Raw genomic sequence first — 23,109 nt, 5'->3', positions numbered from 1 at the left:
AACCAGGAGGAGGAGGACAGGTCAAGGGAGTCCCAAGGGAACAGTGGGGCAGTGAGGCCCATAGAGCAGCAGGGGCAAGCAGGAGAGGCAGAATCAGTAAATACAGAGGACCCGTGAGGCCGAAGGGACACCAGAACCAGAACTACGACTGAGCGAGCAGGTTGCACCAGACCAAACAGCCCCATCACAGCCAGCATCCTTGGAACACGAGCCAGAACCTGAACCCCGGACCAGGGAACACCCCAGGCCGCAACGCACACGTAGGCCGCCGGCGTACCTTCAGGACTATGAATGCGACCTCCCGGGCAGGACTGGAACTTAGAGGGGAGGGGTGTTATGTACTGAGTGAATAGGATCCAAACTGCAACAGTCTGATTGGTCCTAGAACAATAGGATCCAAAAGGCAGCAGTCTGATTGGTCCTAGAACAATAGGATTCAGAATGCAGCAGTCTGATTGGTCCTAGAACAATGCAGCAATATGATTGGTTGGCAGGAACCACCCAATCATGCTCCAGATAGAAGTGAATCCACAACCTGATTGGCTTACAGTAGAATTCCAGAATTAGCCAATCATGTGCAGCCCATTGTGTAAATAATGTATATAAAGCAGATACTTTGAGGGGACTTCCATCCATTCCTCCTCACCACTATGAGCTGAATAAAGAGCATGAAATCACTTTGCGACTCTGAGTATATTTCACCAATATACGCCCACAGTGTGCCATACAATCCCTGTTCCACATTTGTAAGAACTTTGTATTTTAGTGTGGCAGCACCTGCAGTACACTTTGGAACTTCCTGCCACTTGACATCAGCTACTGTGTTCTTTTCAGTGCCCACTAAAAGCACTTTTAGACAAGCCTGCCCAGATATTTAGAATGCTGATGAAAGTTCTAATCTGTATTTTAAAGGTAAAGGGACCCCTGACCATTAGGTCCAGTCGTGGCCGACTCTGGGGCTGGGGCGCTCATCTCGCTTTATTGGCCGAGGGAGCCGGTGTACAGCTTCCGGGTCATGTGGCCAGCAGGACTAAGCCGCTTCTGGCGAACCAGAGCAGTGCACAGAAACGTCGTTTACCTTCCCGCCAGAGCAGTACCTATTTATCTACTTGCACTTTGACGTCCTTTTGAACTGCTAGGTTGGCAGGAGCAGGGACCAAGCAACGGGAGCTCACCCCGTCGTGGGGATTTGAACCGCCAACCTTCTGATCGGCAAGCCGTAGGCTCTGTGGTTTAACCCACAGTGCCACCCGCAGCTAACTTTTTGAAAGTTTTTCAAGTGATTGTTTATTTTTCTTACTGATTTGCCTTTCCTGCAAACCATTTTTTAAAAAAACAATCTAGTGGGGTATAAATTTAATGTAATAGAGTCAATTTAAAAAATGCCCAATTTCAATTGTTGGTTTTACTGAGTCTATGAAGAATTATACCAGGGCATAGGGTTATCCCAGGAAAAGCAAATTACCGCAGCACTCTGGAAAATCCATTTTGGGCGCTTTGCATTTTCCTGCAATATTAAAAAAAATGCATATTGTTGGGGTGCAGTGTGTGGCTGGAAGAAGGGACATACAAGGACGGCTAGTTTGGTCTCGCAGCCATAGGAGAGGTGTGCAAGTGTGCGCATAGGTGTGAGCAGGGCACACCTCAAAGACAGATTGCACTCCCACAAGAGATCATCATTCTGGATCACCGGCAAGAAGGAAGCCCACCTGCTGCCACTTTCAACTTGCAGGTTCATTAGATTTTGAGTTTTTGCCAAAGAGCATTTGATTCCCCTATAGGGACACTTGCCTAACTGAATGATTATCAATACACGGGTGGTCTCCAGAAGTTTCAGACGACAATTCCCACAACAGTTGTATACCTGGAGGAGCGTCTCCACCCTCATCGTTCAGCCCGGACACCGGGGTCCATCTCTGGGGGCCTTCTGGCAGTTCCCTCAATGCAAGAAGCGAAGTTACAGGGAACCAGGCAGAGGGCCTTCTAGGTGGTGGCGCCCTCCCATCCAATGTCAGGGAGACAAACAACTACAGTGGTACCTTCATAGTTGTAAGGTTTGGCTCCTGAATACTGCAAACCCAAAAGTGTTACAGTTTGCAAACGTTTTTTGGAAGCTGAACACCCGATGCGGCTTCCGATGGAGTGCAGGAAGCTCCTGCAGCCAATCAGAAGCCCGCCTTGCTTTTCGAACGGTTTCGGGAGTCGGATAACCTCCCAGAACGGATTAAGTTCAAGAACCAAGGTACCACTGTACATGACTTTCCACCGACACCTGAAGGCAGCTTTTAACGTGTGATGTTTTATTGTGTTTTAAAATATTTTGTTGAGAGCTGCCCAGTGGCTGGGGCAACCCTGTCAGATAATAATAAAATTATTATTACTGTAGTCCAAAACATCTACAGAGAAACAGGTTGATGACAGCTATTCTGTAGGAAGGATTAAAAATAAAATAAAAGTGGCCCCCATCATCTGGGAATCTTCATCAAAGTATGGCGAGTCAGGGTGTCTGGCCTTTAGCGAATGCCTAACTCTTTTGAGTGGCCTTTTTGGTCAAACGTGCACAACTTTCTTCCCTTTCCCCCCTCCAGTTAGGGGAAATAAAGGAAGAACCCAGGAATGCATTGGAGCTTCTCTGGAACAGGGCCAGAAAAATCCCACGGAATGGAAAGAGGCAGGTTTCAGAGATCCCTGATCCCACAAAAGTATTAGGCAACACAATATTGCAAACGAAGGGGCTGCTGATAAGAAGTGCAAGCATCTGGGCAAAGATATACAGTGGTACCTCAGGTTAAAAACTTAATTTGTTCTGGATGTCTGTTCTTAACCTGAAACTGTTCTTAACCTGAGGTACCACTTTAGCTAATGGAGCCTCCCGCTGCTGCTGCGTGATTTCTGTTCTCATCCTGAAGCAAAGTTCTTAACCCGAGGTACTACCTCCGGGTTAGCAGAGTCTGTAACCTGAAACATCTGTAACCCGAGGTACCACTGCAAACGTAAAAGGTAAAGGACCCCTGGACGGTTAAGTCCAGGCAAAGGCGACTGTGGGGTTGTGGCGCTCATCTCTCCTTCAGGCCGAGGGAGCCGGTGTTTGTCCACAGACAGCTTTCTGGGTCATGTGGCCAGCAGTACTAAACCGCTTCTGGTGCAATGGGACGCAATGACAGAAACCAGAGCACATGGAAACACTGTTTACCTTCCTGCCACAGTGGTACCTATTTATCTACTTGCACTGGCGTGCTTTCGAACTGCTAGGTTAGCTGGAGCTGGGACTGAGCAATGGGAGCTCACCTCGTCGTGGGGATTTGAACCGCCGGCCTTCCGATCGGCAAGCCCAAGAGGTTCAGTGGTTTAGACTACAGCGCCACTGGCATCCCATTGGGCAAGGCTATAGCGAATGGTGAATTCGTACTTCCATTCAGGGAAAGTGGTTCTGAAATAGGCGTTGGGACCTCCTGGGGGTGTGTGGATTGCCCAGGGGGGCACGAAGAGGCAAGGAGGTGGTGGGTGTGAGTGTGCGTGTGCTGGAGGTGTAAATGACTATCAGAGTTCGAAACCCGGTTCATCAGTTTTGCCAGGTTAATTAAACCAAACTGGGTTTTAGAATCATAGAATCATTAAGAGTTGGAAGGGACCCTGAGAGTCATCTAGTCCACCCCCCCCTGCAGTGCAGGAATCTCAGCTAAAGCATCCAGGCCACCCAACCTCGGCTTAAAAACCTCCAAGGATGGTTTTTGGATAACTGTGCAATGAACTGCTACTGTTTTGAATTTTATTGTGTTACTCTCTTCCTCAGTGGGTTATGCAAACCCAAGTTGTAAATTACACCTTTTTTATAGATTTTAAAGGAGATTTTATAGCTGCCACCTCTTCCTCTCAAGGAGAGCAAAAAGTTATCCCCATTTTATTTTTGCTTCCTTGAGCCTCTTTCAAGTAGCATTATCTGCTCCCCAAACAAGACTTTTATGCAGCCAGAGAAGAAAAAAACATCAGACTTTTGCAGGTTTTACAAAACATTTCCCACCCCTTCTGTCCCTTAATAGCTCTTAGAGCCCCACGTGAGCCAGACTTTAAAAGCAGGGTGCTTCTTTGACCCCAAACTTCTCAATGGGGGAAATGGGGCTTGGAGGATCTGGTCCAGGGGCCTCGGACGGTGGACGTTCAGCTTTCACTCTCGATGCCCCACAGGAAACTCAGCTGAGGCATTCCAGGCTGGTTTTCATCCTCTCCATCTCGTGAAGGAAGCCGTAAAACTGAGGCAGCGTCAGCTCTGGTTCCGCGGGAAGGAGAGAGAGAAGAAAGGAAAACAGAAATGATTCGGGACTCGCAAAACAAGACAAGCACTTTTGTTTTCCCTGCAGCAAGTTAACCGTTTCTCGGGAAAGGGCAACCAAAATTATCAAGTGGACAGAAGAAAGATTAGTAACAACAAGGGTGATTTTATTATTTATACCCCGCCCATCTGGCTGGGCTGAAGCATTTGGGACTTTTAGTAAGTTCAGAGAAAAGGAGAGTAAGAGGCAAAATGATATAAGTGTCTGTTCATCCCCAGAGATCTCCACTGGAGCTTGACTAGCTGAGCAGTTTTCTTTTTACAGCTGCAGCTCCCAAAATTTAAATTTAAATATAATAATAATAATGCTTTTTAAACGATTATCATTGCTACCTTTTTAAGCTTTTTGCATTTTATCTGTGTTGTTTTAATTTGTGCAAGCTGCCCTGAGTCCCAGTCTGGGGAAAAGGAGGGATATAAATAAAATAATAATAATAATAATAATAATAATAATAATAATAATAATAATACTAAATTGGATACCACTGAATGCACTAAAGTCGAGGGAGAAAACTCTGACCTCAGAGTTAGTTGAAAGAAGCAGCTCCCCCCGCCCCCCCATCCCAAAATACATGCCCTTGCAATGTCTTTTTCAGGAGATGCAATTTCAGCCTTCCTGGGGCTTCAACCGCCTCCCTCTCTTTGCAGAACGCCCCCCAGGACAAAATAATGGCTCACTCACCCATGTACAGAGGCTCCACTTTGTTTCCTTTCCTAACCACCAATTTCAGCTGGAAATAAAAATCAGGTTTATTTTGTCAGAATAAAGGAAGTTGCATCCAAGTGAGAAGGCGGGAAATGTAAAAACGCTGTGCTTTTTTCCTGCAAAGAGAAAACCCTGAGATTCTTCCACCGTTAACGTTTTTGCAGGGCGGGAGATGGAGCGGCTGAGGAGTCGGGAATTGGGGTGTGTGCATGGATGCTTCTGGACAGGGGGACAGAGACAAGCCACTCTGGGCTGTGACCCACAGGAATGGACGGAGATTTGCGAAGGGGAAGAAATCTGCACCTATCACCCTACCCAAAATGAGCACTGAATCCCACGTTGACTGGGGCTGATGGGAACTGTAGTCCAAAGTAGCTGGAGGGCTCCAGTTCTGACACCTGTATAAGGAACACCTCCAAGGCAAATCTGTTGCACCAAATTACTGTTTTGTTGCTTCTGCTAGTCAGGGGGAGGACCAAAGATGCTGAAGTCCCGTACCACTGGGATGCCCTCTCAGCCCTCCGCCAACCTCCCCAAACCGCACTGCCCAAACACTTTCAAGCCTCTCTCTGCTGCTAGAAACTTGGTTTTTGGAAACCAAAATAAAAGCAGAGTTTCCTGGGACGCTGAATTCTTCAGGCACGAGCGTCTGCGGGATACAGGGTGGCCTTTTCCCAGCGCCTGTGCCAGCACCCTATTTTTTTTGCCCCTGGCTCTTCCCGGGGGTGTCTTTCAAAAACAGCACCACCTCTCGCATGGCAGGATACCCACCTGCAGGAAGATGCTTCCGGCTTTCTCTAGTTCGCTGCTTCCTGCTGTCACTGCCGGAGAGAAGAAAGAAAATCAATGTGGGGTGCCCAGGGGAAGCTGGAAGGCGGAGCTTCTGTGGGGTGGAGGCACCTGGGGCCATAGGGGGTTAGACTAGATGACTCTTGGGGTCCCTTCCAACACTGCGATTCTATGCCTCCCCCCACAGGCCTCCCCCAGCCCACAAAGCCCCTCACCTCCAAATTTCCACTCCATGTCAACGAGCTGGTTAACCATCAAGGTCTGGCCCACAGCCAGGCGCGAGAGGGTGGGCGATTTCTCCCTCCACTGGAAAGATTGCAGAAAGCAAAATGAAACAAAAACTGGCAAAATGAAACAAAAACCGGCTACTTAAGGTAATGGGGCCCTTTATATGTCCAGCTGTCTAACAAATTGTCAGTTTTTTTGTGTTGAATATATGATATATGGTAATTTATGGACCTAATAGGTATCTCAAGCCATTTGCACGTAACAAAATATGTATTTTATCAAAGTAAATGTCAAACTGAAATACAATTAAGAAGGATATTAACAGTGAAATTAAATTGCTGTTTTAGGCGTTGCTTTTAAAAGTCTGGAACTGCAATACTTTCTATGGGAAAGTGTGCCTTGGTTTTGGAACGTTTTGGTTTTGGAACAGACTTCCAGAATGGATTAAGTTTGAGAACAAGGAAGCTTAAGAAAAAAATTAGAAAAACCTAAAATTCTAATTTCTAATTTTTTCCTTAAGCTTTTTGATTTTTCTTATTATTTACTTTATTTAAATAAGATAATATTTCTAGTCGATTACTTCTTGTTTCAGGGATTTTCACGGTATTTCATTTGATTTGTGCAATTAGTTCAGAGAACAGGCAGCCCAGAAGAAAAGCACCTCCCCCCCGGGGGAATTAAAATTTCAGTAGCGAAAGGAATGCTCATAGTACCTGCTCTTCGAAATAGCTGGCCTTCTCCTCGCTCAGCCCTGCGGGAGAAATTCAACACGGTTAAATGAGAGGCCAGCAGCCACTGTCCACCTTCAGGAATTGCCGGAGGCTTTTCAAAGAGACCTACCTAGGGTGATAAGATCTGCTCTAACCTGCTCTGCCGACAGACCTCTCTTTAGGGCACCTGAGATAAACAAGGCATAAAACAGACGGACGGAGGGGGGAAAGGGGAGAGAGAGAGAAAGAGAGAAGTCTGGTTAGACAACATCGCTACTGTATGGAGTTAAGCGCGGGAATAAGACACCCAAACAGAGTTAGAAACTCAGGTATATGAGCTAGGTGCCAAAAGGCTCCTTAAAACCAGGACAAAAAAAATTCCTTCCAGTAGCACCTTAAAGACCAACTAAGTTAGTTCTTGGTATGAGCTTTCGTGTGCATGCACACTTCTTCAGATACACTGTGTGCATGCACACGAAAGCTCATACCAAGAACTAACTTAGTTGGTCTTTAAGGTGTTACTGGAAGGAAATTTTTTTGTTTTGACTATGGCAGACCAACACGGCTACCTATCTGTAACTTAAAACCAGGGTTACAGTCGCCAAAATGGAACGTTGGAAGATTCCGGCTGGACAAAAGGAGATACTTTTTCGCATGGTTTTAACTTTGGAACTCACTGCCACAAGATGTTCACCAGCGTGGGAGGCTTTAAAAGGAGTTTCGACAAATCCGTGGGGTCCTGATGCATCTGTCCTAGCTGTGAATCAAAAGCGCTGCTATTGTGCTTAGGTTGGGGTCTTCCTGTGGGTATCTGGCTGGCAACCATGAGAATGGAATGTAGGACTCCATGGGCCTTTGGCCTGATCCTGCACCCTGGCTCTCCTTATGTTCCTACGTACCTATGGGACCACCTCTCCTGGTATGCCCAGCGGAGGACCTTAACGTCCACAAATGACAACACTTTGGAGGTCCCGAGCATCAAGGAGGTTAGATTGGTCTCAACTAGGGCCAGGGCCTTTTCAGTACTGGCCCCGACTTGGTGGAATGCTCTGTCACAAGAGACTAGGGCCCTGCGAGACTTGACATCTTTCCGCAGGGCCTGCAAGATGGCGCTGTTCCGCCTGGCCTTTGGCTTGGACTCAGTCTGACCCTTATGTTTCCCGCCCCTTATGGTCTTGATCTATTGGCTACTATTAAAATGAAGCTGCATTTTAAATTATTTTCTAACCTGTATTTTAAATTGGTTTTTCTTTAATTGTGATTTTACTGGTGTTAGCCGCTCTGGCTGGGGAGGGCGGGGTATTAATAATAATAATAATAATAATAATAATAATAATAATAATAATAATATTTTATTTATAACCCACCCTCCCCAGCCGAAGCCGGGCTCAGAGCAGCTAACAACAGTAAAATGATGCAACATTCTAAAATAATTTCATTATAAAATCAGTTCAAATCAGATTAATGGCAACCATTGGGCTAGAGTTCAGTGAGGATTACCGAAGGAGGGGGTCAGACTGTGCCTTGGCCAAAGGCCTGGTGGAACAGCTCTGTCTTGCAGGCCCGGCGGAAAGATGTCAAGTCCTGCAGGGCCCTAGTCTCTTGTGACAGAGCGTTCCACCAGATTGGGGCCAGTACTGAAAAGGCCCTGGCTCTGGTTGAGGCCAGCCTAACCTCCCTGTGGCCCGGGATCTCCAAGATGTTTTTGTTTGAAGACTGTAAGGTCCTCCGTAGGACATACCAGGAGAGGCAGTCCTGTAGGTAAATAAATGAATAATTTATTAATTATTATTATTATTATTATTTCACTGAGCAGCTGCCCCCCTTGTGAGGGGTCCCTTCACGAAAGAGGGGAGAAGCTCCTCTCTCGATTCCCCTGGTCTATGGCCGGCACCCACACACCGCCAGGGACCCCCAAGCCGCCACTCACCATTCGGCACCAACAGGAGACTTTTAACAATGTTCTTCAAAGGGCCCGGGCTGAGTTTATTGCTGGTGGCAAATTCAGAGAGCTGAACTAGGAACCTTTCGACCTGTAAGAGGAGAAGAGCACATAGCGCGATCCACACCTCCAAGCAGCACATGAATGCGAGTTTCTAGTGCAATCCTATGCCTGCCTGACTCCAAAGTCAGTTCCACTGAGTTCACGGGGACTTTGAATCATAAAACTGTACTTAAGAGAGAATATTATGAAAATGATATACAGGTGGTACATGACACCAGTCAAGCTTGCAAAAATATATCATTTGCCTGATAATAAATGCTGGAAATGTAAAGAGACTGAAGGTACATTCTTTCACCTTTGGTGGACGTGCCCAAGGATGAAGGCTTTCTGGGAGATGATCTATAATGAAATGAAAAAGGTATTTAAATATACCTTTCTGAAGAAACCAGAAGCCTTTCTCCTGGGCATGGTCGGCCAATTGGTGTTAAAGAAGGATAGAATTTTTTTTATGGATGCTACAGCAGCAGCAAGAATACTTATTGCAAAGTATTGGAAGACACAAGATCTACCCACACGGGAAGAATGGCAGATGAAGGTGATGGATTACATGGAACTGGCGGAAATGACTGGCAGAATCCGAGACCAGGGAGAAGAGTCGGTAGAAGAAGGTTGGAAGAAATTTAAAGACTATCTACAGAAACATTGTAAAATTAAGGAATGTTAGAAGGATGTTGGAATGAAGTTATGTGGTTTTAGCAGCAATGTTACAAAGGAGTAAGTAAAAATGGATTGTTAACAGGTGAGAATGTAAAGTTACAATATATTAAGATAAATTATTAAGATAAAAACAAAGATGGAAAGGATTTGCTGAATTAACTAATTGAACTAGAACACAAAACAGGGAGGTGTGAGGAGGTCAAGGAAACAAGCAAATGAAAGATTAGATATGGAAAGATTGACTTGTTTTTAATTGTTTTTATTTTTCTGTATTTTGTATTTTTTGTTTTATTTTCCTTTATTTTTGTAATTTTTTGAAATTTCAATAAATATTATTCTAAAAAAAAAAATCATAAAACTGTAGAGTTGGAGGGGACCACGAGGGTAATCTAGTCCAGCCCCCTGAAATGCAGGAATCTTTTTGCCCACCATGCGGCTTGAACCCACAATCCTGACATTAAGAGTCTCATGCTCTACCGACTGAGCTAGGCCAGGAGGGAACTTTGCCCTGGGTTGTATCCTAAGGCTGAAAAACAGAACCACACCCACACTGTTAACCAAGGTCCCTTTTGGAGTTCTGGGGCGCTGTGCAGAAGGAGCAGATCTGCACATCATTCAAACCGAGAAAAAGAAAGAATTGCCTCTGTGACCCATTTGAGCCTGTGCTGGCGCGACAAAGAATTCTTGTTTAATTGGGAACAAAATACCTTTTTACTTTTATTCATGCCTACCTTTGCCTATACCTCCTGGCAAATAGAAGGGGAAGAAATGGAGGCAGTGAGATATTTTACTTTCTTGGGCTCCATGATCACTGCAGATGGTGACAGCAGTCACGAAATTAAAAGACGCCTGCTCCTTGGGAGAAAAGCAATGACAAACCTAGACAGCATCTTAAAAAGCAGAGACATCACCTTGCCAACCATATAGTGAAAGCCATGGTGTTCCCAGTGGTTATGTATGGAAGTGAAAGCTGGACCATAAAGAAGGCTGATCGCCGAAGAATGGATGCTTTTGAATTCTGGTGCTGGAGGAGACTCTGAGAGTCCCATGGACTGCTAGAAGATCAAACCTCTCCATTCTGACAGAAATCAGCCCTGAGTGCTCACTGGAAGGACAGATCCTGAAGCTGAGGCTCCAAGACTTTGGCTACCTCATGAGAAGAGAAGACTCCCTGGAAAAGACCCTGATGTTGGGAAAGATGGAGGGCACAAGGAGAAGGGGACGACAGAGGACGAGATGGTGGGACAGTGTTCTCAAGGCTACCAGCATGAGTTTGACCAAACTGCAGGAGGCAGTGGAAGACAGGAGGGCCTGGCGTGCTCTGGTCCAGGGGGACACGAAGAGTTGGACACAACTAAATGACTAAACAACAACAACAACACCTTTGGCTAGTTTTTGATTTTGAATATTTTCTGTTCAGAGCTTAGAAGTTACCTTAGTCTCTGACGGAACTGAGAATCAGATGTTCAAGGAAAAAAGGAGAAGATCAGGTGAAAAGTGGCCTTAAAAAACAATCTGGGGATCCTGAGTTGTTGATGAATGACATATTCCTCTGCTGTCTGACTACTGCCTTAAGATAACATATAATTATAATAATATAGTATAATAATATACCGTATTTTTCGCACCATAGGGCGCACCGGACCATAGGGCGCACCCAGTTTTTTTGGGGGGAAATAAAGGGGAAAAAATTATTTTCCCCCCCCAGGTGCGGGGCTGGGGCGGGGGAAGCTCGAGCTTCCCCCGACCCCAGCCCCCAAACAGGCAGCTCTCCGCAAGCAGCGGGAGCGCTCCCGCTGCTTGCGGAGAGGTCCGCGAAGCCTGGACGCGCTGAGCTCAGCGCGCCCAGGCTTCGGCATGCAGGCACCTCTCCGCAAGCAGCGGGAGCGTTCCCGCTGCTTGCGGAGAGGTCCGCGAAGCCTGGACGCGCTGAGCTCAGCGCGCCCAGGCTTCAGCATGCAGGCAACTCTCCGCAAGCAGCGGGAGCCCAGCGCTGGGCTCCCGCTGCTTGCGGAGAGGTGTGCGAAGCCTGGAGAGCTGAGGGGTCGGTGCGCACCGACCCCTCTCACTCTCCAGGCTTCAGCGAAAGCCTGCATTCGCACCATAGGACGCACACACATTTCCCCTTCATTTTTGGAGGGGAAAAAGTGCGTCCTATGGTGCGAAAAATACGGTAATATAATATAATATAATATAATATAATATAAAATATAATATAATATAATAATATACCGTATTCTTCGCCCTATAGGACACACTTTTTCCCCTCCAAAAATGAAGGGGAAATGTGTGTGCATCCTATGGGACGAATGCAGGCTTCGCGGACCTCTCCACAAGCAGCGGGAGCGCTCCCGCTGCTTGCGGAGAGTTGCCTGCATGCTGAAGCCTGCGCGCGCTGAGCTCAGCACGTCCAGGCTTCGCGGACCTCTCAGCAAGCAGCGGGAGCCAGCGCTGGGCTCCCACAGCTTGCAGAGAGCTGCCTGTTTGGGGGCTGGGGTCGGGGGAAGCTCGGGCCTCCCCAGCCCCACGCCTGGGGGGGAAATAATTTTCCCCCCTTTATTTCCTCCCCAAAAAACTAGATGCACCTTATGGGATGGTGCGTCCTATAGGGCGAAAAATACGGTAATAATACCTTTGTTATTTTTTATTTTAGCCGACATCTCTGTCCCTGTTTAGAGACAGAAGCCCCCCTCCTTTTATAGCAATTGGTTTGAGAAAGCAGGGCATAATTTTAGCTAAACATCTGGTGCTTTCCAAGTTGTCTGCCCAAGTTCGGGCAGAATTTATGACTTGTTTCGGTAGGGAAAGCTGAGCAGTCATTAAAGGAAGAGGCACAAAGAAGGGGCGAGATCCTGGCGCAAGTCGTAAATTAAGGAAGGCCTCGTTTTAATAATCTTGACTTTAGAACCTGTTTCTCCCTCACCTGGGAGGAAGCCCCACAGAGTTCGGTATGGCTAACTTTGGAGAAGATCTGGTGAGGATGAAACCGTCAGATTCACAGTATTTCTTTCTTTCTTTTCAAACAGTCCAATAAAATTGTTCCAAACCCCAGGGCCCCAAAGGCAGGGATCAGAATGGGTTGGCGATAGAAAAGTGTGATTGCTAGAGGTCAGCAAAGGGGGCAAGTCTGCCCTGTGATTCTCAGATGAAGGGCAGGATTATTATTATTATTATTATTATTATTATTATTATTATTATTATTGTGGCTGACTGCATTTGTTTAGGGAGAGGGCCTTCTCGGTGGTGGCGCCCGCCCTGTGGAACGCCCTTTCATCAGATGTCAAGGAAATAAACAGCTATCTGACTTTTAGAAGACATCTGAAGGCAGCCCTAAAAAATCGGGAAGTTGTTAATGTTTGATGTTTTATCGTGTTTTTAATATTCTGTTGGGAGCTGCCCAGAGTGGCTGGGGAAACCCAGCCAGATGGGCAGGGTATTATAATAATAATAATAATAATAATAATAATAATAATAATAATAATAATAATAATAAGAAGATACAGGATCTCATGTTTAAGCATACACATGCTCCTCTGCCGATATGTCACGCTCTGCTATTGCTTGGAATGCGCCCTTACAGAATATGCACCCCATCGTGTCCTTCAGATTGAGATAATAATCACTTTCATGACACTGCTATTATTAGTATTATTAAAAAAATGAGAACAATCTACACTTTGGAAAGAACTTGCAGACTTGTGGCAGGGCGCCTGGCCTTTCGTTTTATCTCATGCAAAGATGCTACTGTGATTAGCATTAAAAGTTGCTGCTGCTGCTGCTCCTAAGATTCTCACCTTGAGTAAAACTACAGCAAAAATAGCCTCAGCTAACCCCCTTGGATGCTATCTTGCCAACATCGCTGCGGACGGCTTACCTCTTTCGGTTCCTGCAGAAATCGGAAAACCACTTCCGCGAGAGTGGAGAATTGCTGGAGAGAGACAAAACGAAGGTGTCAGCAACACAAGACCTGCCAGGATTGGGCCCACCTCTCCTGCTCTTTCCCGCGTCTAAGGCAGATTATTCCTTTTTTAAGAAGAGCAACAATCCTCAAAACTTTCCTCTGTATACATAGTTTTTAAAAGGCACTTGGTGGTTCAGTCTGGGTGTGTGAAGGCAGTGGTTTGGAGCCATCAAGTTAGATGGACCTGGGAACAGGGACACATCCTGCCCCACAACACGAGGGTCCTGATTCCCTTGCTGGAACTCCTCCCTTTAAGACTTGGAACTCAATTACGCAGTAATCCAATTCAACATAAGATTGCTCTAATACCAGCCTCCTTGTGAAAGTGAGTAGGAGAGGCTGGTGGCCTAATTAAATAAATCTTACCCACCTTGACTAACAGCTATGAGTTTTAATTGCTTAATTAATTCTGCACATCAGAGGCCAGTACACAGAGGCCAGTACACACAGCCAGTACACAGCCCAGGGTGGCGAGCCCATAGCTGTCAACGTTTTCCTTTTTTAAAGGGAAATTCCCTTATTCCGAATAGGGTTCCTCGCAAGAAAAGGGAAAAGTTGACAGCTGTGGGCAAGTCCCATCCAGCTGGCTGAAACCTCCAAGTTCCAGGAAAAGTGAAGCCAGCTGCCTCTCTCCCTCTGCAAGGAACCTGTATAGTGTCGTACCTTGGAAGTCGAACGGAATCCATTCTGGAAGTCCGTTCGACTTCCAAAATGTTTGAAAACCAAATGACAGCTTCTGATTGGCTGCAGGAAGCTCCGTCAGGATGTTCAGGTTCCAAAAGAACGTTTGCAAACCAGAACAATCACTTCCGGGGTTGCGGCATTTGGGAGCCAAAACGTCCGAGTTCCAGGGTGTTTGGGATCCAAGGTACGACTGTATGTTTATGTTTGGCCAGGCTTCTCCATGGGCCTGGGGTTAGTGTGTCTCTGTGTGTGTGCATGTGTGTCTATAGCCAGGGTTCTCCAACTTGGTGCCCTCCAGATGTGGCTGATGAGAGTTGTAGACCGAAACATCTGGAGGGAGCCAAGTCGGGGGCACCATCTTAGAAGGGGGTCTCGTTCCTGAATGGCGGGCGTCTTCTGCTCCCACTGCCAGAATCACCTGTGGATTTGCAAGTAATAATAATAATTTATTATTTGTATCCCGCCCATCTGGCTGGGTTTCCCCAGCCACTCTGGGCGGCTTCCAACAAAGATTAAAAATACATCAAAATGTCACACATTAAAAACTACCCTGAACAGGGCTGCCTTCAGATGTCTTCTAAATGTCAGGTAGTTGTTGTTCTCTTTGACATCTGGTGGGAGGGCATTCCACAGGGCGGGTGCCACCACCAAGAAGGCCCTCTGAGCCGGACCTCAGCGTCCAGGCAGAACGATGTGGGTGGAGACGCTCCTTCAGGTATACTGGGCCGAGGCCATTTAGGGCTTTAAACGTCAACACCAACACATGAAGCACAGTTCACCATTTTACAAACAGCCGCCCAATTTAGACCTTTAAGCTGAAAAGTGTTTAATGCATCAATTCAATTAATTGACTTAAATGTTACAGCCTTAGGAGCAAACTAGCTCTGTGGAAAATGTGACACCCAGGAGTCCAATTTATCTTTATTTTGCAAGTTTGCAAATAAGGAGAGCTGGCCCCATTAAAAGGTATCGACCTCCACACAGGCGCTCTCGAATCCTCTGTTTGCATGCGCTGGGCATTCTCCAAATCCCCCAGAGAGAGGCAGCAGCCCTGTTTGCACACCAGGGAGCCTACAGAGCTATGGCAGAGTGCTAAGGATTAAGAAACAATATTTTTTTAAAACAACAACAACAACAACAATAATAATAATATGGGTTGTAGCCAACTAACGATTACTCAGAGTAGACCTGCTGCAATTAATGGACAGACAGATGGCCACCTGTCATGGATGCTTGAGTTGAGATTCCTGCATTGCAGGGGGTTGGACTAGATGACCCTGCGGGGTCCCTTCCAATTCTTCAGTTCTATGATTCTACGCTAACAATGTTCATTAATTTTAGTCGGTTTACTCTGGAGAGGACTAGCACTGAATGCAAACAGTTTACCTACACGATTGCCTTTCTGCATGTATGACCACTCGGCTACTTAGAACAGGTGCTGTTACAGGTGCCACATAAAGCCCATTCCTCATTTGTAGGAACTTGCCCGTTTAGTGTGGCAGGGCGTTTGGAACTCCATGCCACTTGATATCAGGCAGGCACCTTTGCTGTACTCTTTTCAGCACCTGCTTAAAGCATTTAGACAAGCCAACCCACATGTTTAGAAAGTTGAGGAGAGTCTTAATCTGTTTTTAGTTCCGTGTTATTTCACCTTTCCAAAAGTCCTAAGTTAGCATTTTCCCCCCCTTATTGATGATGTTAATTGTTTTGCCTGTTTTGAAAACTGCCCTGAGGGTTTTCTTTTCCTTTTTGCAAGTGGTGCGTACATTTTACGAACTAAATAATCAAAATAAAATCCTACAAGCGTTCCCCCCCCAAAGTAAATAAATCACGAAACAGTGCAGCCATAGGGTCAGAAGGCAGGGCATCGAAGAGAGCAAAGCGGTCGCATTCTTGGATGAGGTGATAACCCCAAAACAGAAGCATGACCTTGAGGGAGATACCTGGAATGCGAAAAAGGCATGACTAACAGCTATGCTTTTTATTGTGCTACCAGGTTGGAGTGGAGACAGAAAGCTCATGAGTTCTCCAGGAGTCTGGCTCAGCGTTTTAGCAGCCAGCTTAGGATAAGATAGGACCCCCAGATGGGGAAGAAATGGAGGCAGTGAGAGATTTTACTTTCTTGGGTTTCATGATCACTGCAGATGGTGACAGCAGCCACAAAATTAAAAGACGCCTGCTTCTTGGGAGAAAAGCAATGACAAACCTAGACAGCATCTTAAAAGGTAGAGACATCACCTTACCAGCAAAGGTCCGTATAGTTAAAGCTATTGTTTCCCCAGTAGTAATGTATGGAAGTGAGAGCTGGACCATAAAGAAGGCTGATCGCCAAAGAATGGATGCTTTTGAATTTTGGTGCTGGAGGAGACTTTTGAGAGTCCCATGGACTGCAAGAAGATCCAACCTCTCCATTCTGAATGAAATCAGCCCTGTGTGCTCACTGGAAGGACAGATCCTGAGGATGAGTCTCCAAGACTTTGGCCACCTCGTGAGAAGAGAAGACTCCCTGGAAAAGACCCTGATGTTGGGAAAGATGGAGGGCACAAGGAGAAGGGGACGACAGAGGACGAGATGGTGGGACAGTGTTCTCTAAGCTACCAGCATGAGTTTGACCAAACTGCGGGAGGCAGTGGAAGACAGGAGGGCCTGGCGTGCTCTGGTCCAGGGGGTCACAAAGAGTCGGACGCGACTAAACAACAAAGCCGCAGGGATATCACCCTGCTGGAAAAACTAACTAATAAGTCCCTAGGCACTAAAAGGGAAAAAAAGAGGATGATTTCATACCTCTTTGGTTTGACTTTATTTCATTTGTAAGGAAGGAGGACCCCGCCCCTTTGGTCTACAAACAAATATGGTTAATGCAGTAAAACAGGGTCGTTGTTGAATTAACCTTGTCTTGTCTAATCATTATGTCGCTGCCTTCCACGCATCCACATAAAACTGCAGAGTTGGAAGGGACCACAAGAATCATGTACCCCTGACAGGTAGAAATCTTTCGCCCAACTTGAGGCTTGAACCCAGGACCCAGAGATGAAGGGTCTCATGCTCCACCAAGTGAGCTATCGCAGCACGCCTGTGGCTTATTTATTCTGGCTTCATTTCATGTCTATATTTGTTCAACAGTATATGGGCAACGTATGTTGCCATCAGATCCTGTTTTGATAAGATAGTACTTTGCAGAATTTTGCAGAACCTTTTTAAAAATAATAACAGTAATAAAGAGGTTTTTTTTGGGGGGGTTACATAAAAAGTGGCCCCAGCAGAGTAGACTTGCAGGAACCAAGGAGAAGAGGAACAGTTTAAGAGCATCAGGCGGCACACATAAAATCCGCTGGGTGCCTTTGCTCAGATATGCTCGCTGTGCAATGAGGGAGGGATAACGTGAGCAGGAACTAAAGTGATTTAGAAATGGTTGTATGCGGGGAAGGAGTTCTGGGTGAGACCAGCAGGGAACGGAAGCTGAATGCAGTAGTTTGTCGTGTATAGTTTTGCAGCAGCACACTGCTAAATAAAAAATATTCCTTTGAATCCAGTCCCTGTGCATCATTTATAATCTTGGAAATTATAAATATATGGTGTCAGGAGACAAAATTAAAAGAAGGCAGTATTGCAGCTCTATCAGAGGTATACCTGTAAGAACACAAAAGTTATTAGATCTGTATCTATACCAGCATCCTATTCTTTCAAGGCCAACCAGATGGGAAACCTGCAAAAAGGATTCAAGGACAAGAGCAACTCTCCCCTCCTGAACTGAATCAGTCAAGAATCTCAAGACATATACATAAATCCCTAATTTTATTTGTCCCCAGCCTTTCCACCGTTCAAACCATGTTCAAGGCGGCTGACAACAGGAAAAGAAATACGTAGCTACAACGTTCAAGTAGCCATAAACAAAACATTTTTAAAAATACACAACCATCACTGCAAGAGATAAAATGAAGATACAAAAAAGCTAACACCAACAGCAGCAAAAAATAAAATAAAAATAAAAACCACAACAAAACCCCGCCAACAACACCCTGGAGCAGCCAAAGATTTTGGACTCTGAATTATCTGAGACTAGGTAAAGAGACAGGGTGATCCGAAGACCAAAGAGATAGAGATTTTTGTTTTTCAAAAAAACAGGGAGATGAAATATTCACGGGGAATCAAGTGATTTAGACATGGTCGTAAGGTGGAGATTGTGGCGAGGCCGACAGAGAAAGGAAGTTATGGGGTATCTTGACTAAGATTCCGTTTTTCAGTACCACACGGCTAAATTAAAGTTTATTCCTTCTAATCCAGTTTCCACCGATCATTTATAATCTTGCAAATACAGTACTACACCATACCTTTACACGGGCAACTAAAATAACACGGATAAAACGCGAGGTGCCGTTTCTGAAGGCAGAATAACAAACTAACCATAATCACGTGCTTTTCTTTGGAAGAATGGATGCCAATACTAGTCTGGATTTTATTTATTTTTTAAAAAGCTGATCGCAACTGTTTGGCTTTTTGCTTCCTTCCCTAAGTGAATCATTAAAACGCGTTTTAAAAGAGCTATGAGTTCGTGGCCTTGGGGGTCCCTTCCAACCCTCTCCAAAACCAGCGAGGCTTTTAAAAGCAAGCCCGGGGCCCCAATCCTGCTCACGCAGCTTCGCGGAGCCTCCGGGCACGCCGGGACTCCGGTCCAGAGGATCTCCTCCGGGGGAGGGGGGGTCGCCCTTTAGGATGACGCGCAGCGAAGCGCAGGAGTGGAGCGCGCGCTCGTGCGCCCTGCTTCCCCGTGGCGACGCGCCAGCCCCACTGGCCGGAGGGCTCTTCCTCCCTGCGCCAGTTTTTTTTGGGGGGGGCTCCGACAACCAGCGCCCCAATATTCGGAAAAGAGGTCCCCCCCTCCGCTCCCAAGCCCCCCGCTCCGCCGGCAGCTGCACCTGGGCGCTCAGCTGGTTGAGTTGCTGCAAGTCTGCGCTCAGCGTCTCCGGCACCGGCTCGCGCGCAAAGCTCAGCAGCCCCATTGCGCGCCCGGATCCGACGCGCTCGCCTTCCTCGGCTGCCGCCACCGCCCGGCTCCTCCCCGCCGCGCTCCGCCCCTGCCGGCGCAGCCGCTTTCGATTTCGCTCCCCGGGGGGAGGGGCGCTACTACTCGCGAGTAAGCCCGGCCGGGAGATGTTTTGCCGAGGAAAAGCGCGCATGAGTTGGCGGCTTGGGGGAGGGGGATGGATGGGGGCGGGTGTCAGGCCGCGCGCTCCTGCCCCGCGGTCGGATCGGGTCTACTCGGAAACAAGCCCCGTGGGTTTTCTTCCGACCGCTTACTTCCGAGGTAAGGGTCACTTGGAGGGACCGTGGGGGGAAAGCCCCACGTCTAGTCCAGAGAAAGAGGTTGCTTCTTATCAGAGCAACAGCAGCACCAAAAAATAAAAACAAACGATTTCCATAGGATCGCAAAATTGTGGAGTTAGAAGGGACCCTGAGGGTCATCTAGTCCAACCTCCTGCATGACTCTGAGCACAGGCATTTTCAACTCCAGTCACAGCACCAGCATCACCCCTGGAATAAGATGGCTTGTTTGTTTTGTTGATGCTGCAATTTAAGTAATCAGAACCAAGTAATTGAGTTAAAACAAGTAAAGACGAAAGTCAGCAACTTTTTCAGCCGGGGGCCAGTCCACTGTCCCTCAGACCTTGTGGGGGGCCGGACTATATTTTTTTTGGTGGGGAAATGAATAAATTGCTATGCCCCACAAATAACCCAGAGATGCATTTTAAATAAAAGCACACATTCTACTCATGTAAAAAACACGCAGATTGTCCAAGGGCCGGATTGAGAAGGTGATTGGGCCGCATCCGGCCCCCGGGCCTTAGTTTGCCTTCCCATGGACAACATCATCACCCTATAAAAACTGATAGAACAGCAGAAATTATAATGCAGCAGAAAATTCAGTTGGCGCAACAAAACTCAAAGCAGCATCAAAATGTCCTCAAAGGTCCCTGGAAGATTAAAAACCATTACAAGGTTTTAAGATTGAAAAGCCTGGGGATATTTTTTCAGAAGGCCTTAATTAGCAGGGAAGGGACCACAATGCCAAACCCCTGTTGCCAGAGGGTTCCAGCACCACTGAAAAGCCCCCCTCTGGTAGCTGCTGCCTACACCATGTGGGAGAACCAGAGAGGTACCCCAGAAAATGACCCTTTAAGGCAACCTGGACTCTTAAGAGCCGTTCAGGGCTTTAAAAGGGTCAATGGCACCATTTTTGTGGACTGGCATCCAGTGGAGACGGCCATGCATAAATTCGACACCATATGACCATACTCCCAGTCCCTGTTAACAATCCTGCTATTCACCTCCCCCAGCAGCTTCATATGCACATACCTGAACTTCCTTCTTTCCTCTTCCCTCCACTTCCACATTTCCACTTGTGTCATGCCTTTTAGATTGTAAGTTTGAGCGTAAGCACTGTCTTCCTCCTGCCAACCTAGCAGTTCAAAAGCACGTCAAAGTGCAAGTAGATAAATAGGTACCACTCCTGTGGGAAGGTAAACGGCGTTTCCGTGCGCTGCTCTGGTTTGCCAGAAGCGGCTTAGTCCTGCTGGCCACATGACCCGGAAGCTGCACGCTGGCTCCCTCGGCCAGTAAAGCGAGATGAGCGCCACAACCCCAGAGTCGGCCACAACTGGACCTAATGGTCAGGGGTCCCTTTACCTTTACTGTCCTACTGCTGTTGTTTTGTAAACTGCTTTTTGGCTAAGGGGCAGAACAGAAGTTATTAAATAAGCAATAATCATACTGCTGGGTCATTTCTCAGGCGTTAAGCTTGCCGTAGAGTGATCCCTGCAAATATGCCTTCTTATCTGATCCTAGTTTTCTCTTCCTGTAGTTTAGAGATGGAGAAGCTGCAGTCCTCTAGTGGCTTTTGGACTTCAGATTCCAGCAGTCCCAGCAGCCAGCAAAGCCAATGGCCATGAATGATGGGATTTGTAGTAGAAGGCCACATGTTCCCTACCTGAATCCAGCTCCAAAACCATGTTGCTCCTTGAAGTGATGCAAACCATTTTATTGCCATAAATCCTTGGGAGCACTTTATGTAAAAACAATGTAGTGAAATCACACTGAAAACCCATTGAAAAGTAGCTGTAAAATGTAAAGAGAAAGAAGGCACTTTTTTCATATGTGGTGGACGTGTCCCAAAGTGAAAGGCTTCTGGGAAAAGACTTATAATGAATTTTTTAAAAATGTTGAAAAATACATTTATTAAGAAACCAGAGGCCTACTTGGAATAACAGGACCGAAATTGCCCAAGAAGGATGTTAGACTTTTTGTATGCCACTACAGCAGCAAGACTTTTATGAGCCAAAAATTGGAAATTGCAAGAAATACCGACAATAGAAGAATGGTAGATGAAGATGATGGACTTTTTGGAGATGGCTGACCTGACTGGAAGAATCTGCGACCAGAAAGAGGAGAAAACACAAGAAGACTGGAAGAAATTTAAAGAATATTTAGTGAGATATTGTAACATAAGATAATTAGAAAATCCCTAGAAGTAACAGATTAGGCTAAGGGTTAGAAAAAGATTAATAATAAAGATTAGTATGGATGACAATTGGAAGTAAGGTTAATAAGTTTGTAATGAAAGAAGATATTGATGTTATAAATATGAAATTGGGAACTGCTAAATATGTGATACGATGAAATTCAGATTGGAGGGTGTCGAGGAAGTCTTTTAGCAATGTAAATACACTTTTATTTTGTGTGTTTTTATTGTTGTCAAGTTTTTATGTTGTGTTAAATGTAATGTTTTTCTTTTGTGTTTTTGTCTATGCATTATAAGAGAAAACTAATAAAAAAAAATTTTGGGGGGGAGAAAAGTAGCTGTAAAAACAGGAAATCATGCAGGGAAATATGCTGAAGAATTAAAAGTGTGTATTAAAACAAAAAACAGTCATACACTGAAGCCAAACCTTGGACGATTCAGGAGAAACTTAAGGAAGAACACCTTCATGCAGTGTGAAGTTAAAACTATGGATTTTGCTCCTTTAGGATGTTGTGATTGTGACCAGCTGGGATGGCTTTGAAAGAGGATTCATGCAGGATAAAGCTATCAGTTGCTACCAGCCACAAATGACCATGGTATACCTCCAGCACCAGAAGCAACCACAATAACACACACAATGCCGCTAAGACAACTGTGCCGCTAAGTCTTTTGTGGGGAGTTAGCGTTCCATTGACATCGGGAGTCCATAAAGAAGGGGAAGAATATAAGTCAAGGGGAATGAATGGCCGGCAGCCTGGCTAAGTCCCAAGAGTTGCAAGGCGGTTTGTGCAAGGGAGTCTGGCCTGCAAAGAAATTAACTGAAGGTGTTGCTTGGTGCTCTGGCATTTAAAGCAGAGGATCTGAGGCAAGAGAAGTTGCAGAACAGGTGGAAGTCTGGAAGGAGCAGTCTCAAAGCCTGGAAGTCTGAGAGGAGACATGAGAGCCACCTGCAAATAAATATCTTGCTATTATTTTTTTTATTGATTAGAACAATCAATCTTACAATCGTCATACAAATCACATAAATAGAAAGAATCAAAAATTAAAAAATAGTAAAAAATAGAAATACAGTGGTACCTCTGGATGTGAACGGGATTCGTTCTGGAGCCCCGTTTGCATCCTGAGTAGAACGTAACATGCGACTGCGCGTGCGCGGGTCGCATTTCGCCGCTTCCATGCATGCGCGTGACGTCATTTTGAGCATCTGCTCATGCGGCGAAACCCGGAAGTAACGTGTTCCATTACTTCCGGGTCGCCGCAGGGTGTAACCTGAAAATGCTCAACCTGAAGCATATTTAACCCGAGGTATGACTGTACACATCTAAAACATATCCAAATACATAAAGAAAGGAACAAGAAAAGGGAAAAGAAAGAAAAAAGAATGAATGATTTACTGTTATCTTAGTTATATACTGTATATATATTCTTTCTTCTTCCTTTCACCTGCAATTATCTGAAGGGCTGCCGCGTGGAAGACGGAATAGGCTTGGTTCGGGTCCAGAAGGGAGGAGCCGAACCAAGGA

The 23,109-nt window shown here is 46.0% G+C and overlaps 1 protein-coding gene across 1 annotated transcript; it reads right to left on the bottom strand.

The window, feature by feature from the left end:
* Positions 1–3,755: 3,755 nt before the first annotated feature.
* COMMD7 (COMM domain containing 7) lies at positions 3,756–19,262 on the bottom strand. Its single transcript, XM_081917304.1, has 9 exons — positions 18,987–19,262; positions 13,300–13,353; positions 8,694–8,796; positions 6,894–6,950; positions 6,767–6,804; positions 6,041–6,131; positions 5,808–5,857; positions 5,013–5,061; positions 3,756–4,267 (listed from the first exon to the last, which is right to left on the bottom strand). The coding sequence occupies exons 1-9, from the start codon at positions 19,245–19,247 to the stop codon at positions 4,191–4,193; spliced, it is 780 nt and encodes a 259-aa protein (XP_081773430.1). The 5' UTR covers positions 19,248–19,262; the 3' UTR covers positions 3,756–4,190.
* Positions 19,263–23,109: the final 3,847 nt, after the last annotated feature.

Source organism: Podarcis melisellensis (genome assembly GCF_964234715.1).
Source record: "Podarcis melisellensis genome assembly, chromosome: 6".
NCBI lineage: Eukaryota > Metazoa > Chordata > Lepidosauria > Squamata > Lacertidae > Podarcis > Podarcis melisellensis.
The sequence above is the reverse complement of the archived record's forward strand: the minus strand, read 5'-3'. Positions and strand labels throughout refer to the sequence as shown.